General features: G+C 44.9%; 3 protein-coding genes and 1 long non-coding RNA gene across 4 annotated transcripts; 1 reads left to right on the top strand and 3 right to left on the bottom strand.

The window, feature by feature from the left end:
• The first annotated feature begins 2,250 nt into the window (after nt 1-2,250).
• Nucleotides 2,251-8,718, top strand: fra10ac1 (FRA10A associated CGG repeat 1). The gene is made up of 14 exons (XM_063002626.1): nt 2,251-2,336; nt 3,895-3,974; nt 4,241-4,333; nt 4,408-4,453; nt 4,785-4,861; nt 4,957-5,040; nt 5,140-5,224; nt 5,509-5,554; nt 5,911-6,024; nt 6,632-6,674; nt 6,814-6,938; nt 7,445-7,489; nt 7,883-7,967; nt 8,063-8,718. The coding sequence occupies exons 1-14, from the start codon at nt 2,310-2,312 to the stop codon at nt 8,103-8,105; spliced, it is 993 nt and encodes a 330-aa protein (XP_062858696.1). The 5' UTR covers nt 2,251-2,309; the 3' UTR covers nt 8,106-8,718.
• On the bottom strand, nt 2,761-8,873 carry LOC134321102 (uncharacterized). Its single transcript, XR_010013789.1, has 3 exons — nt 8,715-8,873; nt 4,594-4,778; nt 2,761-4,495 (listed from the first exon to the last, which is right to left on the bottom strand). It is a non-coding gene; the product is annotated as an uncharacterized LOC134321102 (long non-coding RNA).
• Nucleotides 8,874-9,615: 742 nt separating this feature from the next.
• LOC134321560 (uncharacterized) lies at nt 9,616-12,051 on the bottom strand. Its single transcript, XM_063003368.1, has 3 exons — nt 12,034-12,051; nt 11,416-11,674; nt 9,616-11,186 (listed from the first exon to the last, which is right to left on the bottom strand). Exons 1-3 carry the CDS (start codon nt 12,049-12,051, stop codon nt 10,117-10,119), a joined length of 1,347 nt encoding a protein of 448 aa, XP_062859438.1. The 3' UTR covers nt 9,616-10,116.
• Nucleotides 11,130-26,104, bottom strand: pde6c (phosphodiesterase 6C, cGMP-specific, cone, alpha prime). The gene is made up of 22 exons (XM_063002625.1): nt 25,637-26,104; nt 24,411-24,563; nt 21,615-21,704; nt 21,391-21,531; nt 20,210-20,284; nt 20,055-20,119; nt 19,905-19,971; nt 19,733-19,780; nt 19,246-19,395; nt 19,008-19,151; nt 18,724-18,789; nt 18,016-18,162; nt 17,639-17,746; nt 17,095-17,204; nt 16,463-16,550; nt 16,041-16,141; nt 15,841-15,948; nt 14,007-14,070; nt 13,816-13,890; nt 13,620-13,703; nt 12,883-13,039; nt 11,130-12,263 (listed from the first exon to the last, which is right to left on the bottom strand). The coding sequence occupies exons 1-22, from the start codon at nt 26,102-26,104 to the stop codon at nt 12,223-12,225; spliced, it is 2,550 nt and encodes an 849-aa protein (XP_062858695.1). The 3' UTR covers nt 11,130-12,222.
• Between the last annotated feature and the right edge of the window lie 218 nt (nt 26,105-26,322).

Raw genomic sequence — 26,322 nt, 5'->3', positions numbered from 1 at the left:
GTTTAGACGTGCTTTTGTTCTCACGTCCCACAGAAAGCATCGCCTAAAACAGACTAGTGCTTTTATTATACACTTTATTATTATTATCATTATAATTATAATTTTATTACTATTAGAATTATAATTGTTACTGATGTTGTTATTATTATATTATTTTATATTAAAATTGTTATGATTTCATCACGATCATTCTCCTTGTTTTTGATCTTATTATTATTACGTAGTTATTATTAAATTTCTTTATTATTATTATTATTATTATTATTTTTAATTTTTCATTCATTTTACCACCACTTTATCTGAGTCAAGGTTGCGGTGGGTTGTATTTATTATTATCATTTTTATTTTTACTATTATTATTTCTCATTATTATTACTATTATTGTTGTTGTTATTATTGGTATTAATATTATTATTAATATTATTATCTAATAATTATAAGGCGTTAATAGTCAGCATGTAATAAAGGCTCAGAAGGACCAGACCATCTATTTGACGCCCTATATAAATATAAACTGTTTTAAATTATTTACCTATAATTACTATTTTTGGGGTGGTGGGGGTGGAGGAGTGTATGTATGTGTGTGTGTGTGTGTGTGGGGGGGGGGGGGGTAAGGATTATGGGGCTGTAAGCACACACACACTGATAGCTTATTTGAATGCATATCCACCCTGTTTTTTAAATATAGAACAAACAGTACTGGAACAATTTGGAATGTTCCTTATAAATAAAGATTGTACTGTGTAGCCTGTTAGCTATTATAATTATAGAGGATTAAACATAGCACCACATCACAAAATAGCATCACACACAACAAAGGAACATTCGAATGGTATTTTATAAATAGTTCGTTCTCAGCTACACACATTTAATATTTGGCAGTTTGCGGGACTGTACGATCCAGTCTTTGTCTTATTCAGTGGGAAAATCTTTTCACCGAGATGTGAGAACAGTCCAGTTTTTGTTTTAGGGTTTAACCCTCTGACGCTCTGTGCAGCTCATTCATGGGAAGGCATTTCACTGGATAACAGACCAGTTATGGTCTTACAAGGAATCATCCAGTCTTCCCTCTCCTCCCTGAACGGGTTTATTTGGTACTGAAAACAGGACACGTGATGTGATGGCTGTTTCTGATTTTTAATTCACATGGGAAAAACTCCAGCCCAGAGTGCATTGTTTGTAGTCTGGAAGATGTTTCTTATTTAAAAAAAAGGGTAAATATACAAACCACATTTGCAGAACTGTTGGGACATTGTGTAAAAAGCAGTATAAAGAAGAATCTGTGATGTGTTAATTCTCTTGAATTCTTATTTAACTAATGAAAGTAGAAAGAAAAGATTTCCAATGTTTCACTGATCAATGTAGTTTAGAATGCACACTCCAAAAAAGTTGGGACGAAGGCATGTTCAAGTCAATTTCAATTTTAATGCTTTGGGAACTCAGGACACTAATTGTTGCAGTGGATGAATGAGTGAATTAATTGATATCAAACTCATCTAAAACATGATGAACAAATAGTTTTTAAACCAAAATAACAGTTCTCGTTTAATAAATAATTAAATAAAATAGATAAAATTGTATGTATTTAGCTGTTCACATGTCATATTTTCCCCCTGCAGATTTGTTCTGTTGTTTTATATTTGCAGAAACTCTCAGATCCTCATAATGAATGTAAAAAAGTAAGTAAAAAAACACAAAACACATTTTAATAGTTTAAGCATTTTATTTGAGAAACATGTAATATCACCTGTGTCAACTATGTTTAAAACCTCATAGCACAAACATAATAACTGGTTGTGCCATTTTCAGCAAACAGCTCCAACAACTTCTCCATCACGATGTGAGAACTTTGATCTCCTCTTTTATTCAAAATTGCTTTAATTCCACTAAATTTAAGTTACTGTAATAACATCTTAATGGAGTTGCAGTCAGGACACCAACAAATGTGATTTAAAACCCTTAATTTTGTTCAATTATCCTTTTATTAAACTGTTGGGTGCTTGTGTGGCGCAGCAGTAAAAAAGAAAATAGCAGCTTGTTAGCTTATAGAGAAATTAAAGGTCATATTTGGGGAATTTTACACTTTTCTGACATTGAAACAATTAGCAACAGCCTGAACGAAACAGCAATTTGAACGCCGTTTGACTAGGAACCTGCAATTTGCCGAGTTACAAATCATCACCGGCAATCAATTGTTCTCGAGTATGATTTGTAGATCGAAATTTCTAGTACGATCATTGTCTTCCTACGTCATCACTGAGCGCATGGAATAAACCTCTAGAGCTGGCGCGTAAACACAGATGTGAGGAATGGATCAGAGTCTCGATCTTGTTAAGGTGGTTATAATAACTAGTTAAACAATAAGGTTAAACATATATAAAAGCAGGCATTGTAATGTACTTGGACAATTTGTATTACAAGTGTATGTTTCTGCGATAGGAAGCTACGTTGAGCTAATGGGCTGATTCTCAACCGGCTCTGTAGTCCCTATATATGTGCACTATCCGGGGTATTACGTCATGGCTGTTGCACTCTAACTAGTGCACTTTTGTATAAAGTAATACGCTATTTGGGACAGCAGCTGCTGTAATGGAGCTGATTTAATAGCCAGTGTGGATTTAAATGTACTCCAGTGTATAAGTGTATTAATTGTTGTTTATTGTTTCTGCTTATTAACAGGCAGTATTAATCAGTGGTTCTCCAACTTTTAAAAGACAAACACACCTTCATGTGCAGAAAGAAACTCCACAGACCCCACTAGATTTATTGTTTAACATTTATTCAAATATTAGGTGCATTAGGCAAATATGCACATTTCAGTTATTTATTACTTGTTTTATTTTCTTTTTCTGATGTGAAAACGTACAGAAAATGTTTCCTGCGATGTTAAATCTATAGAATAAAGAATTCAACCCCTCACCACCTCTGTATTTAAAGCTATAATGAGAAACAAAATGATTAATTACTTTCTTGGCATGGTGGGTTACAATGCTTTAACATCAGAATAGTTGCGTGGTGCAACCGTAGTATTATCACATGCACGTGATTTAGGTGATTTAGCAGTACCACCCGAAACACAGGGCACAACGCAGGAATACCCTGGACAGGCCGTCAATCCTTATTATTAACAAAGACTCCCCTCCTCTCAGACATCACTCATGTCTGTATAGATGCCTGGCCGGCTGATAGCACCACAGAGATCCGGGTTCGAATAGAGAAACTGTGCCACCCGACCAGCTTTTATTTGAAATATTTCTAACCATGCTTTTAGAGAGCTGACTCAGCTGTTGTGAGCATGACCGTGTGGATTAGTATCGCTGCTGATGCATAGAGCTTTAATACTCAACAATTTAATTCTGAAAGGTACGGTGTATAATTACGGCTTAATAAAGTGTAATAAAACAGGTATTCACTTTAAGATGTTAGAAATAATAATTTGAATGATTATTTAGCTGTTAGTGTGTAGCCTGCTAATATATTTTATTTAATGGAAATCCACAGTACTGGTCTTCCACTTACGCCTGGTCCCAGGATCTGATTAGTGTCTCGAGTTGATGGGAATGGATTGCCCTTGAGCTTACACAGTCATTCTGTGTGTGTGTGTGTGTGTGTGTGTGTGTGTGTGTAATGAATCAGATTTCCTGCTTTGTGCTGATAAAGGTATCACTCAGTTCCCTGTAAGCATGACGAAGCATTTTAACTCGCCACTATTGCACACCTCTGTGACCCTCTGTGCTGCTTCTGCATAAATCACAATGAAAGCTATGACTTCGACTTTTAAACGATTCCAGTTACAGCCCTACTGGAAATATTCATTTCAGACTGATTTAATTAATATAAAATAATTATAATGCGTTGCGTGAGGTAACATGTTTAACTTGTGTTGTTCTGTAGGTGCACGGGGGCGGCGGGTATGACTCAGATTTCAGTGATGATGACGGTGGAGGAGAATCATCGCAGCATGATGGGAAGAGGTGAGGCGTTTTCAAAACTAAATTGATGTAAATTCTAAAGCAATTGTTTATCTGCACAGTCATTTTCTGCAGGCTACTATGACCCTCAATGCATAATTGCAAGAAATGAAATGAGTTCACCATCTACTGTCCATAACATTATTGAAAGATTCAAAAATTTAGCAGACGATTTAATCCAATTATAACCGAATACAGTTTATGGACGTGTGCAGTTCGTTAGAGGTATTAAAGGACCGTTACGAGATTGGTTCCGGCCTCTTTTACAGGCGTGGTGAAGACGAGCTGCTGCAGAAGCCGTTCCAGCGAGGCAAACACACCAAAGTGGCTCACAGAAACGTGGCTGATGAAGAATGGGACAGGTACGGGAGACTCACCTGGGCAGGTACGGTACTGACGTGTATCTGTGAGCTGACGATGGTTCTGTCTCCTACAGAGAGGAGGCCAGGAACAGGCGGCACCATCTCATATCCATGAACGCTGTATCCTTTCAGCTCAAGCGGTCACGAACGCCTCACAGGAACCTTTAATGAAATGAAAAACCCTGATTCAGTATCTGCCTCTGATTTAGTATCTGCCTCTGATTTAGTATCTGCCTCTGATTCAGTATCTGATTCAGTACCTCTCTTTGACTCTCACTCTTTGACTCCTCGTGCTCCTTGACTCCTCTCCCTCTGACTCCTCTCGCTCTTTGACTCCTCGTGCTCCTTGACTCCTCTCGCTCTTTGACTCCTCGTGCTCCTTGACTCCTCTCCCTCCTTGACTCCTCTCGCTCTTTGACTCCTTGTGCTCCTTGACTCGTTCTCTCTTCAGTTTGACAGACATAAGAAGTTTGTGAATGATTATATTCTGTACTATGGAGGGAAGCGGGAGGACTTTAGAAGAGCCAGGTGAGTATCCTGCTCTGCTGAGTCTCCTGTCTGATGTACTTCTGTGCCCACACTTACCGAACCCTAACGTTTTTCACCATGTGTTTGGTGTTCAGGACAAAAGACCGGACCGATCTGGACGTGGTGAAGGAGAATCACCGCTTCCTTTGGAGAGATGAGGATGAGGAGGATATGACGTGGTACAGTTTCATCGCTGTTCTCAAACCTCGTCAATTTATAGTTAAATAGTGTAATTAGCTCGTATATGTAAATAAATACGACTCTTTGTTCTGTGTTAGGGAGAAGGAGCTCGCTAAAACCTACTACGATAAACTGTTTAAAGAGTACTGCATCGCTGACCTCAGCAAGTATAAAGAAAACAAGGTACAGTAGTCAGGGTATCTAAATCTGATTCAGTATCTGATTATGATTCAGTGTCTAATTCAGTATCTGATTCAGTATCTGTGTCTGATTTGGTAGCTCTGATTCAGTATCTTTTTCTGCTGCTGATTCAGTATCTGATTCACTACCTGTCTCTAATTCAGTATTTGATTCAGTATCTGTCTCTGAGTCCATATCTGATTCAGTATATGTTTATGATTCAGTATTTGATTCAGTATTTTATTCTGAAAGTTTTATGGGTTTTTTTCTATTTTTCTTTCCTGTAGTTTGGATTCCGGTGGCGTATTGAAAATGAAGTGGTATCTGGAAAAGGTCAGTATTTATGTCTAGTTTTTATCCCTTCATCTGGACGGTATGCATAAACTCACACAGAATAACACTTGAATGTAGGACAGATGTTTGGCCCCTGTGTGTGGAGTGTCGGATCTCTTTGTGGCCCCTGACTTTGCAGAGTCCCAGAGCCACAGCGTATATATGAAGTTGTACCACTAGATGGAGAGAGAGCTTCAGTCTCCACACCGTCCCAGCCCTACATAACTGATGTCTGTGTGTGTGGTGTGTGTGTGGTGTGTGTGTGTGTGGTGTGTTGTGTGTGTGTGTGTGTGTGTGTGTGTGTGTGTGTGTGTGTGTGTGTGTGTGTGTGTGTGTGTGTGTTCTGATCGTTGCAGGTCAGTTTGTGTGTGGTAATAAGCGCTGTGAGATGAAGGAGGGTCTGAAGAGCTGGGAGGTGAACTTCGCTTATGTGGAGCAGGGCGAGAAGAGAAACGCTCTGGTGAAACTACGTAAGGCTGCGACCCCACTGCTACTAATCTACCCCCCCCCACACACACCCACCCCCCAGCAACCGGCGCGTCCACGCTAAAGCTAATCTCATTACAGAAGTCTTAAAGTATATAGTGTACTTATCATACTGACAAAAAAGATTATTTACTATTTATTCATTACTTTAATGATTTAACTTATTATTTATTAATTTATTATTTTATTAATTAATGTACTTGTTATTTAGTATTAACTGTTTATAATGATCTATTTGTTTATTTATTTTTGATGTACAATTTTATTAAACATTTATTTAATTAATCATTTTTTATTTATGTATTGTTTATTTCTTTTATTAATTTATTTACTTGTTATTATTATCTATATATTTATAATTATATATTTGTTTTTTTTTATTAATTTATTTATTAATTATCTAATTAATTTATTATTACATTTATTAATTTATTATCTATTTATTTATTATTTAATCAATTAATTAAACTATTATTTGTATTTATTATTTACTTTTAATTAATTAATTAATTAATTAATTATTTATGTATTTAATCTTGTATTTATTCTGTTACACAAGGCCCTGCTCTAACTTCCTCCTCTCCTCTGTAGGTCTCTGTCCAGAATGTTCCTTTAAACTGAACTTCCATCACAAGTAAGATTTCCCATCATGCTTTGTTAGCGTATTTAGTCCGACATGCTCACGGTCAGGTGTCCGAATACTTTTGGCCACATGGTTTACCCTTTATCCTAATGTTAAAGTATCTATGTTAATGTGTGTATCTCCACTTTAGGAGGAAGGAGGTGAAAGTTACGAGGAAACGTCGTTCCAAAGAGAACAGAGACGAACGAGCCGCCAAAATGTCCAAACGCAAGTCCAAGCACAGAGAGAAGCGCAAACACAAGAAGAGGAGAAAAGGTACGAGCTGCGATCACATGCACTTCTGTTAGCGGCGGGTGGAACGTGCTCTCCATCGTTTAGACTTTGTGGTGCGCGTGTGATGGTTAGGAGGGGCGGGGGTGCCGTTCTAGCGCCTCAGACTCGCGGAGTGAAGTGGCTCGGGGGGTAAAACCCTGTACACGGTACATTCCTAAATATAAATAACATTCCAGTACCAGTCGCTACATGAGCTGTTGTTTTTACTCTTCATCAAACTCCAGCTTTAAAACGTCCTGCTGCAGATTAAACTGATGCTTTAATAAACCTACATTCAGATTTTATTCAAACCTCCACCAAATACATGCTCACACACACACGATCACCGATCTGAGTGAAAGTGTTTACACCTCCACCAAATACATGCTCACACACACACAGGCAATATTGTTAGTTATTATGCTGGGTAACTGAAGCACAATGGATGATTATTTTGGATCATTTGTGGAGTGATACTGTGTAACCCAGTTTATTTATTTTCTGAACAGAACGTTCCTCATCCAGTTCTGAGGATTCTCCTGGATCAGAGAAAGGTCAGTGCCTCCGTTCCTCCTCGTTTCAGCTGCTCCTGATCACTGATAAGAATCTGGGAAACAAACCGCCGTTCATTATGTATGAAACATCACTATTGAGACGGTTTGTGACAAACCACGACTATTAACACACAGTCGGTTCTTCTGATGCTGGAACACGCTACTCATTTGGGAAGACGTTCCAGTCGACCATTAGTGAGGTCAGGTGATAAGATCTAAACTGGCGTTTCACTTCATTCCAAAGCTGGTAATGGGGGTCGAGGTCGGGGCTTCAAGAGGGCCAGTGAAGTTCTTCCCTAAACGCTTCTTACACTGATGAAAGCATCATGCTCAGAACACTATTATTTATGATCAAGAAAAACAACAAATGACAGATTCTTCTGTTTATTGCAGATTCGGAGAGTGAAGAGGAGGCTGGAGGTCCCTCGGAGTCTGAGTACTGGAAGGGCCCGGCTCCGGCTCTGGAGGAGAAATCTCGGTGAGCAGAACTCGCGCGTGTAGACACGTTAATCTTGTACGTTTTGTTGTACACAAATGCTGAATGTCAGCGTTCTCTCTGCTTCTGTTTTGCAGAGAGGACGAGTTTGACGAGTACTTTGAGGACATGTTTCTCTGACCAGGGGACCAAAAGATCCAGATCATGACCACAGTGCCTTGATCAAGATCATCGTTTTCAAATAAATTCTCATTGTTTTGTTGAACATTTGCTATTTTTATGTTTATTTTAATAATAAAAGACTTTGTGCACCCATTTATACTTTGCTTACAACAGTGTACCTGCCCCCGTACTCCATTTATCAATCCTGACTACCCACTGTCATGTTCCTCCTTTTTGGGGCGTCTGATGTTTCTCCTTTCTTAAGTCTGATGCCCTCCTTATTGGTGTCTGATGCCCTCCATTTTGGGGATCTGATGCCCTCCTTATTGGGGTTTGGTGTTCTTTTTGGGGATCTGATGTTCCCCCTTTTTGAGGTCTGATCTTTGGTCTGATCTTTTTTTCACTAACATGGTTTACATTTAATAAAAAATAAACTAGTACAGTAAGTGAATGTTCTTATTTGAATTAATACTTCATTTATGTATTTTGAACACATTGGCGTCCTTGGCAGCGAAAAGTTTGAAAAGTGCCGCTATTGAGGAGCACCACATGAGGTGGGATCTGTCGGAATACGGGTGGGAAAAGCAGTTGCGTGTGTATGAGTGTAAAATAAAGAGATTTGCTTACTGTATCTGCGGCGTGAGTCTGCTCATCATGTATCTGCACTAACAGTCTCTCATCCGACTCTCACTCACCAGCTCTTCTTCAAATATTTTAATATTAATTGCTTTAATAAATTAGACGAGTGTCAGTATCAGTAATTACCGCCGCAGTTTCGTCTTGCTCCGACGTTTAAAAACCACTAAACGTATTTAAATGGGTTAAAAAGTACTTTTACTGAAGTACAGCATACGTGTAAGAAAAAAAAAAAAAAATGAGATTAATTTGGGGGCAGGAGGCGCATTAGGGGGGCGATTTACCCTCTTCGGCCACCCCCGAATCTGCGCCTCTGACTCAAACGAGACTCTTGTTTACGCGACTTCATTTTCGGTTGATTGATGACGTCATCGTGTTGCATCTAATACCTAAAATTGAAGTATTAATTCATTAATTAATTCCATTTATTCATTTATTGTCTGTTTCACCACCTAATTATCCTGGTCAGGGCCGCGGTGGTTCTGATTTATTGGGCCAAAGGCCTGTCAGGTCGACAGTGTACCACACACACATTTTAGTAGCTCTAAAATTAGCACAAGAAGGGACTGGGTTCGATTCCCCAGGGTCCTTTCTGTGTGGAGTTGGCATGTTCTCCCCATGTCCATACATTCGTAAATGAAGCCCCAAGTTTGAGGATGTTTAGGACGAGGAAGTCGCAGGATTTGTCAGGACCAAGTGGCCTCGTGTCCTGATCCTCTGAGAGAGATCCATCTAATCCTCTGTACTGCGGCCTGATCCAGCTTTACCAGCTAATCCTGGTATTACAGAGACGTCCCGGGGCCTCCAGGTCCTCTCAGTTCTCCAAACGTCCTCTAAGCACCTTGCTGGACCTTGCTGGAACAGAATATTTCGAACCCTTGAAGCGTTTGAACGATGCGTTTATTCCTTTACATGATCATACATGCGTAACGTGTGGTTCATACGAGGAAGCTGAAGTAAACGTACACAAACTCATCACGGTCGGTTCCTGTCTGATCTTGTTTACAGGGAATTAAAGTTAGTATTATTTAAGCCACTCTAAAAAAAGTTTACCTGTAAAGGCCATGGCTATAAAGCGAATCTGTTATTAGATTAAAGCTTTATATATCGCCTCGTTACCCCACACGCCTTGGCGTGGTTTTCTGTGTGATACAAATAACAGTTAAATTAAAAGTGCGCTGGTCAAATTGATTTATTATTGCAAATAAAAGAGATAAACTAACTGGAGAAGCGAGTATATCAGCACCTGAGTAAAAACATGAGAACACAAGTTAGTTTATGTAACTTTAAATAACATATTAATAATAATGATAATAGATTCAGCAAATTGTACCTTTAAGGTTACCAAACATTTTAGTCTTTATCTATTTGCTTACTTTAGATAAATACGCTTTTAAATAGATTTTAGTATCAAAAAGTGCAAAGATCTGAACACACAGATGTTCTTCTTGCCATTAAACTTCACACAAAATAACGTGCTACATAAATAACTATGTACAGAGTAACAGAGTAGTAGGCGTGGTAGAGAGGTAAAGAAGAGAATGCGGAGGGTGGATTGGACAGAGTAACAGAGGGGTGGTAGAGAGGTAAAGAAGAGAATGCGGAGGGTGGATTGGACAGAGTAACAGAGGCGTGGTAGAGAGGTGAAGAAGAGAATGCAGAGGGTGGATTGGACAGAGTAACAGAGGGGTGGTAGAGAGGTAAAGAAGAGAATGCGGAGGGTGGATTGGACAGAGTAACAGAGGGGTGGTATAATGCGGAGGGTGGATTGTACAGAGTAACAGAGGGTGTGGTAGAGAGGTGAAGAAGAGAGTGCGGAGGGTGGATTGGACAGAGTAACAGAGGGTGTGGTATAATGCGGAGGGTGGATTGGACAGAGTAACAGAGGGGTGGTAGAGAGGTGAAGAAGAGAATGCAGAGGGTGGATTGGACAGAGTAACAGAGGGGTGGTAGAGAGGTAAAGAAGAGAATGCGGAGGGTGGATTGGACAGAGTAACAGAGGGGTGGTATAATGCGGAGGGTGGATTGTACAGAGTAACAGAGGGTGTGGTAGAGAGGTGAAGAAGAGAGTGCGGAGGGTGGATTGGACAGAGTAACAGAGGGTGTGGTATAATGCGGAGGGTGGATTGGACAGAGTAACAGAGGGGTGGTAGAGAGGTAAAGAAGAGAATGCGGAGGGTGGATTGGACAGAGTAACAGAGGGGTGGTAGAGAGGTAAAGAAGAGAATGCGGAGGGTGGATTGGACAGAGTAACAGAGGCGTGGTAGAGAGGTAAAGAAGAGAATGCGGAGGGTGGCTTGGACAGAGTAACAGAGGGGTGGTAGAGAGGTAAAGAAGAGAATGCGGAGGGTGGATTGGACAGAGTAACAGAGGGGTGGTAGAGAGGTAAAGAAGAGAATGCGGAGGGTGGATTGGACAGAGTAACAGAGGGGTGGTAGAGAGGTAAAGAAGAGAATGCGGAGGGTGGATTGGACAGAGTAACAGAGGGGTGGTATAATGCGGAGGGTGGATTGTACAGAGTAACAGAGGGTGTGGTAGAGAGGTGAAGAAGAGAGTGCGGAGGGTGGATTGGACAGAGTAACAGAGGGTGTGGTATAATGCGGAGGGTGGATTGTACAGAGTAACAGAGGGTGTGGTATAATGCGGAAGGTGGATTGTACAGAGTAACAGAGGGTGTGGTATAATGCGGAAGGTGGATTGGACAGAGTAACAGAGGGGTGGTAGAGAGGTAAAGAAGAGAATGCGGAGGGTGGATTGGACAGAGTAACAGAGGGTGTGGTAGAGAGGTGAAGAAGAGAGTGCGGAGGGTGGATTGGACAGAGTACGTGGTAGAGAGGTAAAGTAGAGTGCGGAGGGTGGATTGTACAGAGGAACAGAGGGCGTGACAGAGAGGTGAAGAAGAGTGTGGTGGTTTGTGATAGAAGGGTGTCTGATAGAGTAAAAGGGAGAGTCTACGTGACAGTAGTGAGGCCTGATATGTTATATGGCTCATTGGTGAGTGACGAGGATGGACGAGATTGAGATGATCTGAGCGTGTGCAGAGGAGGGGTGAGAGTTCTATGGGGAAAGGGAGTCAGGATGCAAAAGAGGATGTTCAGGATCTGCTGCGGCGCCCCCTAATGGGAACAACAGAGAAGACAAAGTGCTACATAACTCGGTGAATAATCAGTCCATGATTGTTTCTCGCTCCCGGTTTAAAAGTACAGATTTAACACACGTCTAAATCAATGTAAGATTTTTAAATGCAGTTCTCATCGTGCAAAAGTTCGTGGTAATGGAACCACCGTCCCGCAGCCGCTGCAGCGATCACCGCACAGGATCTCGTCATGTTCCAGCCGGGCTGTTCCGTGTTTACAAGAATCTGTGTGTATCAAATCAGCTCGTGAGCGTCTGCGGGTCACAGAAGAGTAAAAACGATGAAGGTCCCGAAAATAAAGAGGAAGTGGCTCTTCCACCTGCTGGTACCTCAGTTCCTCCGGCTCCGGGTCCGACGATCTCTTTAAAATATGGTGCATGTTTTCGACTTCGCTCCTTCTGGCTCTTTGTTACCCAAGAAAAGAGACACAGATTATGATAAAATCACACCAAAAGCACCACATTACTTTCTTATAATCACATATGGTCCCAAACCTTTTAAAACTCAGCCTTCTTAAGGTAAGGACGAAGTACTGAAAACTCATTCATTCATTGTCTCTTTTATCACCGCTGCCTCCTGGTCAGGGTCGCTGTGGGTCACCCTGGGCAGGTCGCCAGTCCATTACAGAACACACACACACACACTGACTGAATGTCTGGACTTGTGGGAGGAAACCGGAGCACTCAGAGGAAACCCAGCTTTACACGAGAAGAACATGCAAACTCACCTTCTACAGCTCTGCCGACTGTGCCGCCCTCCTAAATATCACAGACTTATTTATATATAATATGCTGCTTTATAAATAGCTAAACATGCCAGCTAGGGGGTGGCTCGATGGGTAGCACTGTCTCCTCACAGCAAGAAGGTCCTGGGTTTGAATCCCAGGTGGTGGTCTGTTTGTAGTTTGCATGTACAAAGACATGCAGGTAGGTTAACTGGTGACCCACCACAACCCTGACCAGGATAAATGAATATAGGATAGGTTGAGTGGATGAATGAATGTTAGCTGGGTGCTGAACGGACCTTTGTTTGTGTTGTTTCCCTCCTCCAGTTTCTTCTTCTCGTTCTCGATGGCGTCCAGTTTGGCCTGATAGGCGTCGGCCTGCTCCTTCCAGTGAGACCTGTTGTTGTTCAGGCTGTCGAACATGGGCTGGATTTCCTTGTGGAATCTTGAGAATTCCTGTGTGGTTGAGAGAGTCGTGTTTCTCACAGATCAAGTCCTTACAAGCGTGAACATTTTCTAGATCATGTGTGTCAAACTCGAGGCCCATGGGCCAAATGCAACCCGACACACCATTGTATGTGGCCCGCGAGAGCTTAAAAGACGTACGATTGTCTTAAAATACCCTGTAAATTCTACATAAACTGCATCTCCCACTATGCATGTCGAGTTGAAGTGATGACATCCCACCACTAGATGTCAGTGTTTCCACATCAGCGTTTAACTGAGTCGGTTTTCCAACAAGTGATGCTGAGAAATATTTACAAATCATCTCAAAGTGCACAAGAAAAGAAAACACATAGGTTCGAATCTCAGCTCTGCTATCAGCCAGCAGGGTGGGAGTGTGGAGGTGATTCCTCATAAGGGCTGCACTTCTGCTGGCTGATCAATGGTGCTGCACATAGACGGTGAATAACAGAGAGCAGTGCGTGACTCTCCATACGCGATACGGATCTCCAGGGTCTCTGACGAGCACCAAGGTTCTAAAAAGTCTGAACAGAACCGATTTGAGATCCAGAAATATTCATAATAAATTTACCTTGTAGACGAACGAGCAGACGAAGTCGATGAAGCCGCACTGCATCTTGGGAAGCTCGGCGGCTTTATTCCTGTCCATCATGGGCTGAGGAAAGAATCGGCCACAAACATTCATCAATCACTGACTGTTACTCACACGGACCACAGATAAACACCACACATCACTGTACATCCTACAAACAGATCCGAGGACTAACAATGGGCTGCTGGTCGAGGACGGTCCGCTCCAGGTCACCCTGCTCCCAGAATTCAGCAGCCACCATCAAAGCTACCTGTAACAAAATAAATAAATGTTAATAAATATGAATAAATATTACAATATTAAACAATAAACATTAAAATGTCCTCAAGCAGCAGAATTAATATCAGTGACTAGACGAGGACGTACTTGACTCTGGACCTCCCAAGGTTTTGTGATGGCAGACAAATCACAACCGGTCATCATCATCGCCCTGAATATAAATAAAAATAAAAGTACAGAATTTACAAACCGCGTTTCCAGAAAAGTTGGGACATTTAGTAAAACACAGTAAACAGAAGAATCTATGATGTGCTAATTCACTTCAATCTTTATCTGATTTCTAGTGTTTCACTGATTGACTTCATTCTAGTTTGTAAATAGAAACACGTTTAGAATTTGATGCTCCAAAAAACCCAGGACGGGGGCGTGTTCCCCCCGTGTTCCCCCCCGTGTTCCCCCTGTGTTCCCCCTGTGTTCCCTCTGTGTTCCCCCCCGTGTTCCCCCCCGTGTTCCCCCTGTGTTCCCCCTGTGTTCCCTCTGTGTTCCCCCCCGTGTTCCCCCCCGTGTTCCCCCCGTGTTCCGCCCCGTGTTCCCCTGTGTTCCCCCCTGTGTTCCCCCCGTATTCCTCCCCGTGTTCCCCCCGTGTTCCTCCCCGTGTTCCCCCCATGTTTCCCCCTGTGTTCCCCCTGTGTTCCGCCCCGTGTTCCCCTGTGTTCCTCCCTGTGTTCCCTCTGTGTTCCGCCCCGTGTTCCCGTGTTCCCTACTGTGTTCCCCCCTGTGTTCCCCACTGTGTTCCTCCCCGTGTCCCCCCCTGTGTTCCCCCGTGTTCCCCTGTGTTCCTCCCCGTGTTCCCCCGTGTTCCCCCTGTGTTCCGCCCCGTGTTCCCCTGTGTTCCTCCCCGTGTTCCCCCCTGTGTTCCCCACTGTGTTCCTCCCTGTGTTCCCCCGTGTTCCCCACTGTGTTCCGCCCCGTGTTCCCCTGTGTTCCCCCCGTGTTCCCCCGTGTTCCCCCCTGTGTTCCCCCTGTGTTCCGCCCCGTGTTCCCACTGTGTTCCTCCCTGTGTTCCTCCCCGTGTTCCCCCCTGTGTTCCCCCCTGTGTTCCCCCTGTGTTCCCCCTGTGTTCCGCCCCGTGTTCCCACTGTGTTCCTCCCTGTGTTCCTCCCCGTGTTCCCCCCTGTGTTCCCCCCTGTGTTCCCCCTGTGTTCCCCCTGTGTTCCATCAGTGTTCCTATTAATTCCACTTTTTAATGCGTGTGGAACTGAGGACACTAATGGTTGCAGGTTTGCGAGACTTCAGCTGCTCAACAGTCCGTCGTCTGATTCTCCTCTTCATGATGCGCCGGTGTTTACTATAGGAGGCGGGTCTGGACTGCAGGCAGGCCGCTCAAGCACATGCACTCTGTGTCTACGAAGTGTTCCGAATGATGCCTGAAATCATCTTGCTGGAATAACATGTGCAGGTCACCCATGCTGTGGGCACTGATGCCCCCCGTACCATCACAGATTTTGGCTTTTGCACCTTTCACTGATGACAGTCTGGATGGTCCTTTTTGTTTTCTGAACCGTGGACTCATCTGACCACAGCACACATGTCCACTGTCTTTCGATGCATCTGAGATGAGCTCAGGCCCAGAGAACTCTAAGGTGTTTCTGTATAGAATTGATGTACGACTTTCTCTGCGTGTAATAGAGGTTCAGGTTGCGTTTCTTGATGCCGCGGTAGCCTGTGTTAAGTGACAATTGTTTTCTGAAGTACGTCTGAGACTGAGCAATGTTGTCTGAGTGCTCAAGGGTCACGAACAGTCAGTAGTGGTTTCCGAATGCCCTACACTGACTGAGATCTCTCCAGATTCCCTGAATCCTTTCACAATATTATGTACAGTAGATGGTAAAAGGCGTTGAGAAACGTTCTGATGAAGTTTGGAACACGGTGGTGAGCCACGCCTGATCACTGCTTGTACAGACTGATCCTAACTACTCACATGATGATCTCCTTCCTGATGGGGTTGTTGGAGATGTAATTAATAGCCTCCTTCTCGTCCGGCATGGGCTCCGTGGCGTCGACGATCTTCTGGAACATGGTCCTCTTCCTGCGAGATACCAAAACAAGAACGTTCAGGATGACCAACTACAGTCAGTGATGGACTACTCAACATCAGGTCAGGAGAAGGTCAGGTCGTACTTGAAGTACAGGGCCAGGTCGGTGGCGATGATGCAGACGTCGTGTAGGTGCTGCACCGTCTCGAACTGCCGCTTCTGGAGGCTCTGGAAAATGTTCAGGTTCTGCGCAGGAACAAAGAAAACACGAGGTTAGTCGTATCCGATTCCCGCACCAGGGTTCATATGGAGATCCGTATCGCGCACGGAGAGTTCTCTCTATTATCCTCCGTCTCTGTGCAGCGCCATCGATCAGCCAGCAGAGGGCGTAACTGCAGCACTTATGAGTAATCCTCTCCGGCGGAGTTATCATCTCCTCATAAGTGCTGCAGTTACGCCCTCTGCTGGCTGATCGATGGCGCTGCACAGAGACCCCAGCTCATGGTTTTGAATAATAATAATAATAATATAATAATAATAAACAAGAAGCTGTGCATGTACACCCACCTCCTCTCCCATGAGGGTCTTGCTGTATTCGAGGTGGTGCCGTTCCAAAATAGACGATCCATGAAGCTTGGCCAGAGGTGACGCGCTCCTGAAACGGAAATGCAACGTTCGAGAGACCAAAAGTAGACGGACGCCCGAGCGACCTGTATGTGATCTTTGTAGTGTGTCTGTGTGTGGGAATTTGTGCCCGTTCAGAGTCAGAGTTGGTACGGCTGGGTACTGATCGATCAGTCGGTGTTCCGGTTCATCCCAGAGCTGTTGAGTGAGGCTGAGGTCAGGGCTCTGTCTTATATAGAGCAGGATAGGTCCTTCCCTAATCTTAGCGGACACTTTTATCTCAAGGATCCAACAGTGGCAACCTGGCAGTGGTGGGGTTTAAACCAGCGACCTTATGATTACTAATCAGGTACCTTAACCGCTCAGCTACAACTACAAGTACTGGGTCGGCATTGTACGGCACCCTGGAGCAGACAGGGTTAAGGGCCTCGCTCAAGGGCCCAACACTGGCTTCATAGCAGAGCCTGGATTTGAACCGACAACCTTCCGACTGATGTAACTGTTGTGTTTGAAACAGTGGCGTCCCAATACTTGTGCCCGTGTGGTGTGTGTATGCCGGCAGTGATGTTCCGTACTTGGTCTGGTACAGATTGTTGGTGCCCCGGTGGTCGATATCGTGGCAAAAAGCAGCCGCCACCATGGCGAAGGCATCGAGGTCGGAGTAGTACTTCCTCAGTCTCCCGGTCTGTTAATAAAGGGAGATAGAAACACAGTAACAGTCAGTTATTGAACGTTTCTGTGAGCAAAAACAAACAGAACTTTGATCCTGATCAGGTGATCCGGACGCATTTTAAACTCTCATGAACTTTTAACCAGCGGACGGACGGCGTGTTTAAAACATGAAGCTCTGATGCTGGAAACAGACTAGGTCAGCCAATTCTCCTCCTAATTTAGTCGTATCCAATTCCCCGATGGTATTCCCCCTCTACTGCTGCAGACCTCCACTCCTGGTTGAGGAGGGTCGTGCAGCACCAACCGCTTCTTTTCACCTGGAGATCCGTATCATGCACGGAGAGTCAGGGGGATAAGAAGGGGTCGGAGGGAGGGCGTGTCAGGGCGTCTCAGTACGCCATCGGGGTCTCCAGCAGCCCTTATGTGTATCATTGAAAGGTTCCTCACCTGCAGTAAGCAGAACATGGTCTGGCCCACGTTGAAGCCGTGTCTCCAGTTATGGTAGGTGATGTCTCTGTAACCCTTCCTCACTGTGTACATCCATCTAGTTAGGACCTGAGGGAGGGAGGCAGTAGGCATGTTACAACATCTCAATCAACCCCCCCCAAAAAAAAAAAAAAAACACAATCGGTCACTAATTGGTCATTAAAAGCAGTGGTAGCTCAGCAGTTAAGGTACTGGACTAGTAATCAGTGGTTTGCCGGTTTAAGCTCTATTACTGCCAAGTTGCCACTGTTGGGCCCCTGAACAAGGCCCTTGACCCTCATTTTGGATAAAAGCGGTGCTAAAATCCGGACCCGGAACTACACGAGGACGTTACTGACCTCTGCAGGAACTTTGAACTTTTCCACCACGCCCAGCTCGAAGAAGCACCGGATGCCGCACTTGATGAGGTCCAGCTCGGACAGAGGAAAGTCGCTGAAGCTGAACTCCAGCAGGTCCACGTCCTTGGCTTCAGGAATGTTCGCCCTCTGTACGTGAGCACACGGCGAGAGTTTAGAACATAAAACCTTCGAGCATTTGCCGATTAGCCACAAGGTTAAAAATACAGACAGGTAGGTGCTAAGAGCTCAGCTACTGGCCGGCCGGGCGTCTACATGGACAGTGATTGGTTAACGTATGTTGAGTGGGAGGGCTGAATTGACTGCTGCAGTTACGACCTCTGCTGGCTGGCTGAGTCGCTGCACAGAGACGCTGAATAATGGAGAGCAGTGCCTGACTCTGTACATGATCCTGACACAGGTGAAAAGAAGTGGTTGAGATATACTGCTAGAGATATAACACTATGGAAATTAGATACGACTAGATTGGGAGGAAAATATGGCTGTGGCATCATCGGGATTCACGTACACCAGACCAAAGAAACGGGTCTCAGAGAAAAATAATAATAATAAATAAACACAACAGGCACATGAACATGAAATGAACTTGTACATGAGCGCCCCCTTGTGGAGGCTTTATGTTACATCTCATAAACCACACTGGGATAATAATGTGCTTCAGTTCACTGTGTGAGAAATAAAAACACTTACCAAAAGTTTGTACATCTCCTTCTGATCGCAGTCCTCCGGAGTTTTGTCGAATTTCTCCTTCGTGTTCTGAAATCCACACACAATCGTACATGTAGGACCTGCAGGAACACTGACCCTTACAGGAACACTGACCCCTGCAGGAACACTGACCCTTACAGGAACACTGACCCCTGCAGGAACACTGACCCCTGCAGGAACACTGACCCTTACAGGAACACTGACCCCTGCAGGAACACTGACCCCTACAGTATGTGTCCGCATATACAGAAGTACAATCTCCTTACCAAGATCTCCTGAACCTCGTTCAGAGTAGCTTTGGTTTGGTACAGCACCATATCCTGAGCGATCTCCTTCTTCCACTCCATCTTGTTCAGCCTGTCGTAGGTGTCGCAGTTGAGCACCGACCATCCCAGAAACTGCGTGAGCGCCTGTAAGAAAACAGTCGGATGGCAGGACTTGGTTTTGCACATTTAGAGGTGAAACGTTGGTCGGATTAAATCACGACGGTCGCCGCGGTCTTACCTCGGTGATCTGCTCGTCCTGCTCTTCAAACGGTTTGCCGTCTTTTCGGTTGAAGAACGTAGCCACGCCCACAATTTCCTCTTTTTTGTTGACGATAGGAAGAGACAAGACGTTCTTAATCACAAAGCCGGTGTCGTCCACGGCTTCTTTCTGAGAAGGTCAAAATAAACACGACATGAAGAAACTGACCATCAACAAGAGACAACAAGAGAACTTAGTGCTGAGTTCAGGTTCAGTTTATTGATAGTTCTGAGGGAGAAGTATTGGTCTGTGATCATGTCACGGCACAGTGATGGATTGAGTAGCTGGTGTGTTGTGCATTCAATGCTTATTATTTATGGAAAAACAGTGCTAATATGCATACGTGATTAAATAATTACTGCCCTTGCTAACAATAATACACCTAAATTACACCAGCACATTGATGGATTGAGTAGCTGGCCTGTTGTGCCTGTAGTGACTTTATTCCGGGTGCTATCAACCGTACCTGGAATGTGAAGTAGTCATCAGCAGCGACGTTCATCATGTTACAAATCTGCAAACAGAATCATTATTATTTTATTTTGTTCTTTCTGTGACTAAACACCGGTTTAGAAACACAGTCAGTCAGTTAATGACTACAGTGTAATAAAAATATGAGGCAAACGTTGATGACTAACGAAGCCGTTTTCAGCCACGTAGGTGGGAAGTCCGCTAACGAGGGCCCAGTGATCCGCAGGAGGTCCCCTATCAACACAAATATACACCTGATTATAGAACTTAAATAATTAAAACGCTTGATTAACTCGACACTAAACAGCGGCGCTTACGGAATGACTTTGATCTCCTCTTTGCCCTCTAAGAGGTAATCGATGATTTTGTAGAAGTTCACTTCCTGTGGGATTCACACACACACACACACACACGTTGAGACACGACATCTCGAGACCATCTTTCATTTCTACACACAGAAACACACACGTACCCTGCCGTCGGGCGTCTTGGGGCCCTTGTACGGCTCCACGTCCCCCAGTTTGACCGGCCACTCGTCGTAGAATTCCTGTAACCGAAGAGGAAACGCAGGACGGAGTGATTAGTGCAAAATATAAACGCTACAACCTTTAATAAGATTCAAGCTCGTCTCAGATGGACCCAAAGAAAAGTCTGTCCTGGTGTATGAGGGGCATCGGTGCCCACAGCATGGGTGGCCTGCACAAGTGTGAAGGTACCACTGACATGGAGCCGCATTTTGGGATTTTAAAGACGTTTAAGAGCGGTACGACTTCGTAGACACAGAGTAGGTGTGCTAGAGCGGCCTGCCTGCAGTCCAGACCCGCCTCCTATAGTAAACACCGGCGCATCATGAAGAGGAGAATCAGACGACGGCGAGCACGGACTGTTGAGCAGGTGAAGTCTCGCAAACCTGCAACCATTAGTGTCCTCAGTTCCTCACACATTAAAAAGTAGAAATTAATAGGAACACTGATGGAACACAGGGGGGAACACTGGGGGAACACTGATGGAACACAGGGGAGAACACAGGGGGGAACACTGATGGAACACAGGGGGGAACACTGATGGAACACAGGGGGGAACACGGAACACAGGGGGGAACACAGGGGGGAACACTGATGCAACACAGGGGGGAACACTGATGGAACACAGGGGGGAACACGGAACACAGGTGGGAACACAGGGGGGAACACTGATGGAACACAGGGGGGAACACGGAACACAGGGGGGAACACAGGGGGGAACACTGATGGAACACAGGGGGGAACACTGATGGAACACAGGGGGGAACACAGGGGGGAACACGCCCCTGTCCTGACTTTTTTGGAAATGTGGTTGTCAAATGTATTCCCAGGTTGGATGGTAAGTGTTCTGACCTCAGGGCCACTCTAGTATTGTTTTGGCTGTATGCTTCGGGATGGCCAACTTTAGGAAAGTTCCTTGGACGGTTCCTTGGACCTCATGGCACTAGAACACCTCATCCTAATTCTTATGGGTGCTTTTCCAAATTCTATCCGATCAGTCCAGATTGCAGAAGGTGTACGCCAGTCGAGTTCTAGACCTGTCTCAAACCTGAGCACAGTCTGGAGTTCCACAGCCGAGGGTCTGAATACTTATTCAAACGGCCCTGAAAAACAGTAAACAATCACCAACCTTCTCCTTGGTCATGTCCAGCAGCCCCACCGAGTACCTCTCACACTGGAGGTAGGTTCTCACGGTGTACAGCGCTTTGTGGAACTGCCGCTCGATGTCCGTCAGCTCCTCGAACACCTTGCTGGCCGACCACAGAAGAACCTGCGGGACCGGAGACAGAACGCTGGCGCTGCCACTTCCATTTCAGACAGAAATGAGGAGGGTGTGGAGGGTGTGGGGGTTACCTGGCTCCTCCTGGACTCCACGTTCCACATGTAGTTGGTGTAATGCTGAAGAGCGATGACCGAGCCGAAGTTCAGGTACTTGGTAAAGATCTTGAAAGAGAGCGACACCTACATTACCATCAGATCCACATCTAATAGATCCCTCACACACACCATCAGATCCACATCTAATAGATCCCTCACCCTCACACACACCACCAGATCAACATCTAATAGATCCCTCACCCTCACACACACCATCAGATCCACATCTAATAGATCCCTCACCCTCACACACACCACCAGATCAACATCTAATAGATCCCTCACCCTCACACACACCATCAGATCCACATCTAATAGATCCCTCACCCTCACACACACCATCAGATCCACATCTAATAGATCCCTCACCCTCACACACACCATCAGATCATCATCTAATAGATCCCTCACCCTCACCATTAGATCAACATCTAATAGATCCCTCACCCTCACACACACCATCAGATCCACATCTAATAGATCCCTCACCCTCACACACACCATCAGATCCACATCTAATAGATCCCTCACCCTCACACACACCGTCAGATCATCATCTAATAGATCCCTCACCCTCACCATTAGATCCACATCTAATAGATCCCTCACCTTCACACACACCATCAGATCCACATCTAATAGATCCCTCACCCTCACACACACCATCAGATCATCATCTAATAGATCCCTCACCCTCACCATTAGATCCACATCTAATAGATCCCTCACCCTCACACACACCGTCAGATCAACATCTAATAGATCCCTCACACACACCGTCAGATCCACATCTAATAGATCCCTCACCCTCACACACACCACCAGATCAACATCTAATAGATCCCTCACCCTCACACACACCATCAGATCCACATCTAATAGATCCCTCACCCTCACACACACCATCAGATCCACATCTAATAGATCCCTCACCCTCACACACACCATCAGATCATCATCTAATAGATCCCTCACCCTCACCATTAGATCAACATCTAATAGATCCCTCACCCTCACACACACCATCAGATCCACATCTAATAGATCCCTCACCCTCACACACACCATCAGATCCACATCTAATAGATCCCTCACCCTCACACACACCGTCAGATCATCATCTAATAGATCCCTCACCCTCACCATTAGATCCACATCTAATAGATCCCTCACCTTCACACACACCATCAGATCCACATCTAATAGATCCCTCACCCTCACACACACCATCAGATCCACATCTAATAGATCCCTCACCCTCACACACACCATCAGATCATCATCTAATAGATCCCTCACCCTCACCATTAGATCCACATCTAATAGATCCCTCACCCTCACACACACCATCAGATCCACATCTAATAGATCCCTCACCCTCACACACACCATCAGATCATCATCTAATAGATCCCTCACCCTCACCATTAGATCCACATCTAATAGATCCCTCACCCTCACACGCACCATTAGATCCACATCTAATAGATCCCTCACCCTCACACACACCATCAGATCCACATCTAATAGATCCCTCACCCTCACACACACCATCAGATCATCATCTAATAGATCCCTCACCCTCACCATCAGATCCACATCTAATAGATCCCTCACCCTCACACACACCATCAGATCCACATCTAATAGATCCCTCACCCTCACACACACCATCAGATCATCATCTAATAGATCCCTCACCCTCACCATTAGATCCACATCTAATAGATCCCTCACTCTCACACACACCATCAGATCCACATCTAATAGATCCCTCACCCTCACACACACCATCAGATCATCATCTAATAGATCCCTCACCCTCACCATTAGATCCACATCTAATAGATCCCTCACCCTCACACACACCATCAGATCCACATCTAATAGATCCCTCACCCTCACACACACCATCAGATCATCATCTAATAGATCCCTCACCCTCACCATTAGATCCACATCTAATAGATCCCTCACCCTCACACACACCATCAGATCCACATCTAATAGATCCCTCACCCTCACACACACCATCAGATCATATTCTAATAGATCCCTCACCCTCACCATTAGATCCACATCTAATAGATCCCTCACCCTCACACACACCATCAGATCCACATCTAATAGATCCCTCACCCTCACACACACCATCAGATCATATTCTAATAGATCCCTCACCCTCACCATTAGATCCACATCTAATAGATCCCTCACCCTCACACACACCGTCAGATCCACATCTAATAGATCCCTCACCCTCACACACACCATCAGATCCACATCTAATAGATCCCTCACCCTCACACACACCATCAGATCATATTCTAATAGATCCCTCACCCTCACCATTAGATCCACATCTAATAGATCCCTCACCCTCACACACACCATCAGATCCACATCTAATAGATCCCTCACCCTCACACACACCATCAGATCATATTCTAATAGATCCCTCACCCTCACCATTAGATCCACATCTAATAGATCCCTCACCCTCACACACACCATCAGATCCACATCTAATAGATCCCTCACCCTCACACACACCATCAGATCATATTCTAATAGATCCCTCACCCTCACCATTAGATCCACATCTAATAGATCCCTCACCCTCACACACACCATCAGATCCACATCTAATAGATCCCTCACCCTCACACGCACCATCAGATCCACATCTAATAGATCCCTCACCCTCACACCATCAGATCCACATCTAATAGATCCCTCACCCTCACACGTGGTTTTTGTAGAACTACTCACATCTTCATCAGTCTTGGAAAATTCATTCCCTCCAATTTTGTTTATCGCCATGACGACGCCCAGCACGTCCTTTCCCGCCACGATGGGCGCGGCCAGCATGTTCTTGGTGGTGTAGCCTGTCTGCTTGTCCACAAAGTCACTGAAGCGAGGATACTGGGAGAGACAGAAGATTCACTGAATCATTCGGTGCAGATGAATCAGTTTTATGATGCTTTTCAAAAAGCAAATCAATCAGTAAATCAATCAATAAATAAATATAGAAGATAAAAGGACTGAAGTTCTTCTTTGGCTGCTTCTGTATTTAGGTTCCGTCGCCACGGCGGTTCTGGTCCTCATATGAAACTCAGCACAGTTTTTATGCTGGATGCTTGTTCTCACTCGAGTTCTATTTCTCTCTGGGTTTGGGAGCTGCACTTAGAGGGCACTGACAAGTCAAGTGTATGTCCCAATGGCTCGGCTGTTTCGGCCACCCCTCCCTCAGACACGGCCAATCATGTCCATGCAGAAGCCCGACCGGCTGATAGCACCGTTGAAATTCAAACCCTGGATCCCCTAGATCTCAGCAGATCTAACAATGGTTCATGGTTTAAAAAAACAAACTGGAATCATTTGTGGTTTTATTTCTCATGATCAGATGATCCACCACGAGAAGCACGTAGATCCTCACCGTACTGGTCGTGACTTTTACAGAACATAATCCACTTAGCTTGAAGGTGCTCTTTCTGCTCCGTTAGCTTGTCAGATGTGATTTTTCTTTTAGCTAGAACAACAGCCGCTCTTCTGAGAAGCTTCTCTGAGACTTTGAAGTGTGTGGGGATTTGTGCCCATTCAGTAGTACAAAAAATGGCAGCGTTTGTATGGCTGAGCGCTGATTGATTGAGAAGGAGATAGTCTAAAGAACTGTGCTAAAAGAAAATGTCAAGGAAGAGATTAGGACTAGCGAGGCTTCTGCGTTTTAGAAGATGGTGCATGTAGCCCTGATGGAGCGATTTTAAACTCTCTGTCAGTGTGGAGTGGGTTGGGATTAATGAATGCATGATCTCTACATCTCTCTACTTACTGTTTAAAATGATGAAATCATTAAGATTATCTTTTATTTTTCCTATTACCATCTTAAATATAACTGTAAGTGACATTTTATTTAAACACCAAAAGTAGCACTAAACGAGAAGAACAGGACGAGGTGAAACGCCGCTTCACTTCGACTCCTGATCGCTTGACCTCACCTGTTTGACGTCAGGAATGTTTACTCCTCTCTTGTTCGTGGCTATCTGCCCGACGACCCCGATGTCTGTGGGGAAAACGATCTCAGAAAAGGGGTTCACCAGGTTGTTCTCGTACGTGGACAGGGGGGTGACGTCGAACAGACACGTGGCCAGCTCGGGGATCCCGTTGCGAGCCCTCAGCATGAAGTAGCTGCAGCGGTCGGCGTTCACCAGCATGCATATCCGCTGCAGGACCCTGTGCATGCCCTTCTCCATCTCCTGCTCGGTCTGCATCTCCCGGACCAGGTCGAAGATGATCGTGGCCTCCTGGACCAGCGAGACGTCGCTGTACGAGGACGGGTCCTTGATGTCCAGCTTCTCGGTGAAGGCGGCGGCGATGGCTTCGGCTCGCACCTTCCTGTCGAAGTACTCTTTGGCGAACTGAGGGTTGTTCTCCAGGTACTTCTCCACGCTGTCCTTGTCTGCCATCTTGTTTCAGCGCTGTGGTCGCGGGGACGTTCCTAACTGAGACGCATTACCTGCGGAAAGCCAGAAGTAGAGCTTAGTGGCCCCGTCCTGCACCCAGCTGCATTATCCGGCAACGTACGCAATACAGCACCGAGCACCAAAAAGCTCCCGGTGTCGTCCGCCGAGCTGGAGGACTGCGGCGGCTTACGGGCTGAAGGGATCAAAGCGGCGGCTAATTG

Source organism: Trichomycterus rosablanca, chromosome 10 (assembly GCF_030014385.1).
Source record: "Trichomycterus rosablanca isolate fTriRos1 chromosome 10, fTriRos1.hap1, whole genome shotgun sequence".
Classification (NCBI taxonomy): domain Eukaryota; kingdom Metazoa; phylum Chordata; class Actinopteri; order Siluriformes; family Trichomycteridae; genus Trichomycterus; species Trichomycterus rosablanca.
Note: the sequence above shows the minus strand (reverse complement) of the source record. Positions and strands in the feature narration are given on the sequence as shown.